This window comes from Hyperolius riggenbachi, chromosome 7 (genome assembly GCF_040937935.1).
Source record: "Hyperolius riggenbachi isolate aHypRig1 chromosome 7, aHypRig1.pri, whole genome shotgun sequence".
In the NCBI taxonomy this organism is placed as follows: domain Eukaryota; kingdom Metazoa; phylum Chordata; class Amphibia; order Anura; family Hyperoliidae; genus Hyperolius; species Hyperolius riggenbachi.
The window spans coordinates 186,971,520-186,979,019 of record NC_090652.1 but is presented as its reverse complement, the minus strand read 5'-3'; the positions used below and the strand labels follow the sequence as shown (position 1 = coordinate 186,979,019).

At 44.7% G+C, this 7,500-nt stretch overlaps 2 protein-coding genes across 4 annotated transcripts in view; one reads left to right on the top strand and one right to left on the bottom strand.

Moving 5' to 3' along the window:
• The window catches only part of LOC137524735 (uncharacterized), a 44,220-nt gene extending 42,371 nt beyond the window's left edge, over nt 1-1,849 (bottom strand). The window contains exon 1 of the mRNA XM_068244944.1: nt 1,727-1,849. The gene's annotated coding sequence lies outside the window, so the exon portion shown is untranslated. The remainder of the gene's footprint in view (nt 1-1,726) is intronic.
• IDH1 (isocitrate dehydrogenase (NADP(+)) 1) overlaps nt 1-7,500 on the top strand; it is a 270,398-nt gene that overhangs the window by 152,324 nt on the left and 110,574 nt on the right. For all 3 annotated transcript variants that reach the window (XM_068244943.1, XM_068244941.1, XM_068244942.1), the window contains one exon: nt 5,125-5,302. In XM_068244943.1, coding sequence (XP_068101044.1) covers nt 5,125-5,302 — 178 coding nt within the window. The remainder of the gene's footprint in view (nt 1-5,124; nt 5,303-7,500) is intronic.

The window sequence follows — 7,500 nt, the reverse complement described above, 5'->3', positions numbered from 1 at the left end:
AACACACAGTAAAATAACAACGTAAGGAAAATAACAAACGCTAGCTAAACGCGAACTCCGCACTCATTCACAACAGAGAACGCGTTTAAGACACGATCACCGCGCGTTAGTCGCCCAGTGACAAGCGTGCCACCCTAACTAACAACAAGTAATACAAATGAACACAAATAGACAGAGACAGACAGAATGAACGCTTGCGACAGCAAGCGATCAACACAGACAAACAAATAGCGTAAACACTTGCTAATCGGTTGCCTAACACCAGGCAACAGCAGGCGTTAACACAAGACAGACAGATGAGTGTAGCCAGTAGCCACCACAGCTATGGTCTACACTCTAGGTACACAGGCAAGAAGGATCCACTGCCGCTACCGCTAGGGCGAATGCGATCCACAAGGAACAAGACTATAGGAGCCACCGATGGAGACAGTGCAGTCGCAAGATACAAGACAAGACACGGCAATACAAATGATACAGTGATCTATGCTAGAAGGAGCGCGCTAATCACCACTCCAATAATAACTAGACTATGACAACCACCGATCAAGGCAACCAGGGAATATTGTTTACTGGAACAGGGGCTCGTAGCACCAGCTGTAGCTATGCAGAGCAATGAAGTGAACAGGAAGCAGACTTTTAACCTGGTAGCATTCACTGAATGGAGATATGCAAATACTGGCACAACTGAATGGTAATGAGACTGATCAGGAACTGCAGACAGACTGACAGAACTAGGTCTTAGATCCATGGTCAACAAAATAAAACTTGCAAGAATAGAATTACAACTGAGCAGAACAGCTTGATCGCAGAAACATCGCGGCCAGCAGGATAAGTCACAAACATGATCATGACAGGACATGATCCTGACAATATTAGACAGGAGGCTCTGTATTGTGCATGCAAGAGAGTGTGCTCGTGTAGGCACAGTACGGAACCGCCCGTCTTCAGGAGCACTCAAGCTCCCAAAGCCTTCTGCGGTGGCACAGAGCAGTATTTGACCGATCAGTCAGATACTGCTAAAAGGGGAGAGAGCACTAAAATGAAGGGGATCAGGAGAGGAATGGGAAGGCTCTGTAGGACTTAGAACGTTCTCTCTCGATAAGTAAGTATTTGTTTGTTTGCTAGTTTAATATAATTTCACATAGTCAGCATGGGTTTACTAAAGATGGGTCTTGTCCTACCAACTTACTTTTATGAAGTGGTGAATGCAAAGTTAGATTTTCAGAGAGCTATAGATGTGATATACTTGGACATTGTACTGTTCCTTTTACAATATATTGAAAGGTGCGCTGGACATAATATAGCTTATACTTTTGGGGTATAATTTCTTTGTTTTTAATCATAAAAAACACTTCCAGTTGAGAACTTTTACTATAACAATGTCCCTATTGACACTCACACATACACCCACACAGTCATACCAGAGCGTACTGGCTCCCAAAGAGATTATATTCCACTTTAAAAACCAAAAATTGACATGAATAAAAAATATTAAAAATAAATGAATAGGGAATTATTTTAAAAAGCCCCAAAAAGGGGCTAAAATTCTTAATCAAAAAAAGTTTTACTTTCCTGACCTGGGATCCACTAATCTCTGTGCAAAAGTCCAAGTTCTTTACACAGGTCCTCAGCTCAATCCCAGTTGCAATAAGTCCCTATTCCAATGATAAATATTCCTTGTATGTCAGTCTGGAAACAACTAGAAACACTTGAGCTAATTTCTCACCTATAGCATTTCTTGGTAGATATTCCGATAATCCAGTTCCAAATGGAATAATTCCAAGCAAGACACTTAAAGAGCTGACCTTAATGGTTGTTTCACACAGCCGTCTCTCGCTCTGGCAACAACTTCCGGTTCTCACTTCTCAGTGATGACGTCACTTCCTCCAGTGCGTCTCACCTCACTGCATCAGATACTTCCTTGCGTTCCACCTAAGCTGGTACTTCACCGTTCAGGCTCCTCAGGTGAGGGAGAAAACAAGTTAAGTGTACTGACTAGTAGACAAGATGGGGCGCCCCTCCACACCTACTGCAGTCTCAAATTGACATGTTTCGACGGCAACGTCCGTCCTCCTCAGAGTCTAAGAGCTATTGAACCAGTTGCCATATTTATCAGCTGACATCCAAATCGCAACTCCTCCCTCTTCCTCTCCATTAAAGGGATATTACCACCAGTATCTTATTCTCTGGGCTCAAAGCACATACAATTGTATGTATCCTGGAATTGCTTTTAGGGCATGTATTCATAGGTGTACACATATTAAAAAGCTACTATCATAATAATCATCTTGTGTACTCCAAACATCTCAACCTGCATATATCATAAAGCATACTTAATATTGCAATCCATATTACTAAAAATAGACTCCCTCAAGGAACCAGTCGCCTACAGGGAACCAGAAAGCTCTCTCACACAACATCCACCAACTATTTCATAAATCCAAAAAGCTCCATCTCTTCATTCAATTCCTTTGGTGCGAGGGTGTTCAGGTTAAAAATCCATCTGCCTTCCTGTCTTGACATTTTAGCAAGGTAATCACCACCCCTCATAGCCTTACGTACCACCTCCAGTCCAAAACAAACCACATCTTTTACGCAGCGATTGTGGTAGCTATCAAAATGTTTGGAAAGCTGATCCCCCCGCCAATCCTTCCCAATATTTAAATGCTCCCCAATCCTGCTCGATAGTGATCTTTTGGTACGTCCCACATATTTCTTTCCTCAAGGGCAGGTTAAGCAATAAATAACACCCCTAGTGTCACAAGTAATAAGCTCCCTGATTTTAAATATGTCTTTACCCTCCCTAACTTCAGAGATTTTTCTATAACCTTTGGTTTTCCTACAACTAACACACCTCCCACACCTTACAAATCCTCCCCCATCCCCAACCACAGGTCTGGAAACCTAATCACCAGCTTCCAATGCCACCTTTAAACCTATATTCTGTGATTTCCTATAAATAATGTCTGAATGGGTCGGCAGGATCCCATTAAGCACCTTATCCTCTCTTAAAATGGGCCAGTGTTTTGCAATAATATTGCGCACCACTCGACTCCGTGGGCCATATCTTAGATTCATCTTCAAGGAGTGGTCCTGCTGATCCCCAACCCCCTTCTTACATAATAAATCCCTTCTATCCATCCCCTCCACCTCCCTCTTAGCCTCCTCTATGATATCCTCAGTATAGCCTTTCTCCCTAAATCTAACTGCCAGAGTATCCACTTCTATTTTGTATTGGTTATCCTCTGTACAATTACGCTTCAAGCGAATGAACTGGCTCTTTGGTATGTTGTCAAGCCACATGGGGAGATGACAGTTAGTAGTTAATATATAGCTATTAACATCCGTGGGCTTCACAAACGTACGAGTTTTCAAGCATACTTTCTCTACAAAAATACTTAAATACAAAAAGCTTATTTCCTTATCCCTAATCTCCGATGTGAACCTCAAGTTGACCGTATTACAGTTCAACCTGTATACAAACTCCCTCAGGGAATCCTCAGAGCCCCTCCAGACGAGCAGGACGTCATCAATAAATCTTTTCCAGAGGACCAGGCTTGCGCCGGGCCCCTCAGGTCCATATATGCGGGTATGTTCCCAATGGGCCATAAAGAGGTTAGCATACCCTGGAGCGAACCTGGTCCCCATTGCCATCCCGCTCGTCCGGAGGAAAAAATCATCTCCATATCTGAAATAAGTATGCTTCAGGATAATTTGAATTGAGCGTAAAATAAAATTCCTCTGTTCCATCCTCATAGTAGAGTCTAAATTTAGATAATACTCGATAGCTGTCAGGCCATCCTCATGCTGTTTTGCAGTATATAGGGATGCCACGTCTAAAGTGGCGAGTAGCCATCCTTTCTCCCATCTAATCCCCTCTATAATATTCAGGACGTGTCTGGTGTCCTCCAGAAAAAAAGGGGTGGTCCTAGCATATTTTTGAAGAAAGGTGTCCACATACCTAGACAAATTTGATGCGCTTGACCCCACCCCTGAGATTGTACTGTTCCTCACAACAATCTGGTGCAGAAGCTTATGATGCATTAGCTAGTGGAAAATGTATGTATATGAATAGAGAACTGCATAAGTGATAAAAATTAAATGGCAGTAGATTGATCATACTTAAAGCAGGAAACTGTTAGCAGTGGGGTCAAGCATATAACAAAAATTTGGTGTGTTAAAGGAAAGCAGATCTGAAGAAAGGAAACATTTTTATACATACCTGGGGCTTCCTCCAGCACCATAAGCTCAGATCGCTCCCACGCTGCTGTACTACACCATCTGCAGCTTCGGTACTGGGTTCCATGACTTCTGTCAGCCGCGGCCAATCTACGCAAGAGAAGTGCGCCCTCTACGTATCTCTCCGGCAGCTGCTTGAGAGATAAGCAAAGAGCGCACTTCTCTTACGTCAGACTGGCCACAATTGACAGAAGTGACGGGACCTGGTACCGTAGCTGCAGACAGCAGAGGACGGCGGCGTGGGAGTGATCCCAGCTTATGGGGCTGGAGGAAGCGCCAGGTATATATAAAACATTTTATTTTCTTCATGACCATTAACCTGCCTGGCGTTCTGATTCCTGCGGCTGCGGGAACGTTTTTTGCACATATCTTTTTTTTATTTTTCATGTAGCTAGCCTAGCGCTAGCTACATGATTCCCCCCTCCCTGCGGCGTCCCTCCCACCCCTCCGATCGCCGCCGGCGCAATGGCCCGTCCGAAAATCCCGTTCTGAACGGGATTTCCTGGAGGGCTTCCCTCGTCGCCATGGCGACGCACGTCGTGACGTCATCGACTTCTGTGACGTCACAGGGAGACCCGATCCACCCCTCAGTGCTGCCTGGCACTGATTGGCCAGGCAGCGCACGGGGTCTCGGTTGGGGGGGCCCTGCATCGCGGCGGGTAGCGGCGGATCGGCGGCGGGTATCGGCGATCGGGTAAGACACACAGCAAGCACAGTGCTTGCTGCGTGTTTTTTAAAAAAATTATTCAAATCGGCCCAGCGGGGCCTGAGCGGTCACCTCCGGCGTCTTTGGACGAGCCTAGCTCGTCCAGAACGCTAGGGAGGTTAAATATACTTCTGTGGATAATGAATTAAAATTTCATTTTTTTCTTGTTTCTTTCTTAGATTGTGGAGGTGTTGCTCTTGGAATGTATAACACAGACAAATCCATTCAGGACTTTGCCCACAGTTCTTTCCAGATGGCACTGTCTAAAGGTTGGCCCTTGTATATGAGTACTAAAAACACCATTCTCAAGAGATATGATGGACGGTTCAAGGATATATTCCAGGAAATCTATGAAAAGTATGTAGATGTATTTCTAAAATTACAGATTTGCAAGTGAGTTTCACTTAAAAGGTGTTGCCTACGTTAAATATTTTAAAACCTTATTTAACTCAAAATGTTTTTGACATATTTGGATAGAGCAAATATTTATTCTTGTCAGGGTAAATTATTTTTCCTTGTGTAGATATTACAGAAGCCACAGTGGGAAATCACACCAGGGACACAGGTCAAAATACATGTATTAGTGGGGAAGGTTTAGAAGGTTTTGCTCTGCTCTGTATTGCTCTCTCTGCTCCTTATGGGGAAGATTTCTATCAGTTTCTGTCTCTCTCATAGGTGTCATGCCCCTTCTCCCCGATACCAGCTGGTATTCCCAGAATGCTTAAATCAAACCTAGTGGGACTCTGACACCTGAACATTACCAGCTTGCATGCAGGGGCTTAACTTGAAATCACCGGGCCCACCTGCAAAAATTTGGATGCCCCCCGGGCCATTTTTGGGGTGCTAGAAGGGTCCCAGCATGAGGGGAAAGCGTGGCCACACATCAGCGTGGAGGGGATACAGTCCCCCCACCCCTCGGACTCTCCCTTCTGCGCTCCCCTCCAGCATCAATCATCAGCGTCGGTGCACAGGAACGCATACCTCCATCCACCATAGAGGTCCGTCTCTAAGTGCCTCACGTTACTTCCTGTTTAAACAGGAAGTAGCGTCTGACACTTAGAGATCGGAACCTCTGGCGCATGGATGGAGGTATGTGTTTCTGCCCACCGCCTGCTGCCACTGATAATTGATGCTGGAGGGAAGCGCAGAGGGGTGAGCCCAAGGTGAAGGGGGGGGTGGAATTGTTCCCCCTCCCCACCGATGTGTGGTCATGATTTCCTCTCGTGCTGCTACCTCTTCAGCCCCCAAAAACGGCACTGAGAAGGCCCAAGAGGGGCCCCGGGCCAACACACAGATGCATGGGCTGCGTCCCCTATTGTTACGCCAGTGCTTGCATGGTTTATGAAATGGAAAAACTCTGCAATAGAGGAGAAGAAAACCTTCCTCTCCCCTGCAAAGTCATCTTGTTGAGATAAAGGACAAGTGGCCTACTTCCACCTTGTGCTCGGGTAGGTGGGCCAGCACGAAGTCCTGGGTGGCTTATGGTGTTGTCTCGGAACACCTTTTCATTAAAAGGGGGTACCTTTTAATGTCCATCCTTGCTCAGGTAAATGGGTAAAGGGGGTCATTTTTAAACTCCTACTAATTTAAAATTGTTTATGAAAATTATTTTAAAAAAATGTTTTCATCTGTGTGTGTGTTTTCCATTTGTATGTTGCTGTTTTATTAACCTCCTTCCTTCTTTTGTATAGTTCTAATTTGTGATGTTTTCTCCTCCATACTTTTTGTTTTGAAAATATATTTTCTTCGGCTCTTCCATTATTCTTTGTTTCTACATTTTTCCTTCTTTGCTGTTAGATTTTGATTTCAGAGTTGCACACCAGACTCCTGCCACACTTCAGTGGACACCACAAGAATTCCGCTTCAGCACACATGGAACGCACCCGTGTCTCAGTTTCTCCCTGCCACAACTCTGCCGAGCACCCAAAATACTGACACAGAAGGAATAAGGGAGCCATGGCAAAACCATCTCTAAATCTTCCACCAGGGCATCCTGTTGGTTCATTATTGAAACAATAAGAAACCTTGAGGAGTCTCCTTTATTTTTCCTATTCTGTCAGTACTAGGAACTTGTTTTGCCTCACGGGAAGGGTTTTTAAACCCTCTAACTTGGCTCACCACAGTAGTGGGTAAAATGAATTGCAGCAAAACATGAGGAAAAAATTCAATAATAGTATTTATTGAGCTACAATCCTGTTATAATAATTATCTGGGCTTGCAGAATCATAGTTACATTGTATTTGAGTAATTAGCGAGTACCAATATTCTTACCGAGTATTGTAACATCACCCAGAGAAGATCGGGGGACCTCAGCGACCTCGGAGGGGAAAATACCTGGCTGCCCAAAAAGACGGCATGTCTGCTTGTCCTTCGAAAGCCCCGCCCCCCCCCCCCCCAAACTCGAAAGCATTTTCCCTCCTTTATATAGACAGAATTCAATGTCTGCGCAGGCGCAGAACATGTTTCATCCATGCACCTGTGCAGATAAGGGTGCGTGATCACCATGTACTTGTATCCTTGTATCATTGCGCCTGTGCAGATAAGGCACATGACTG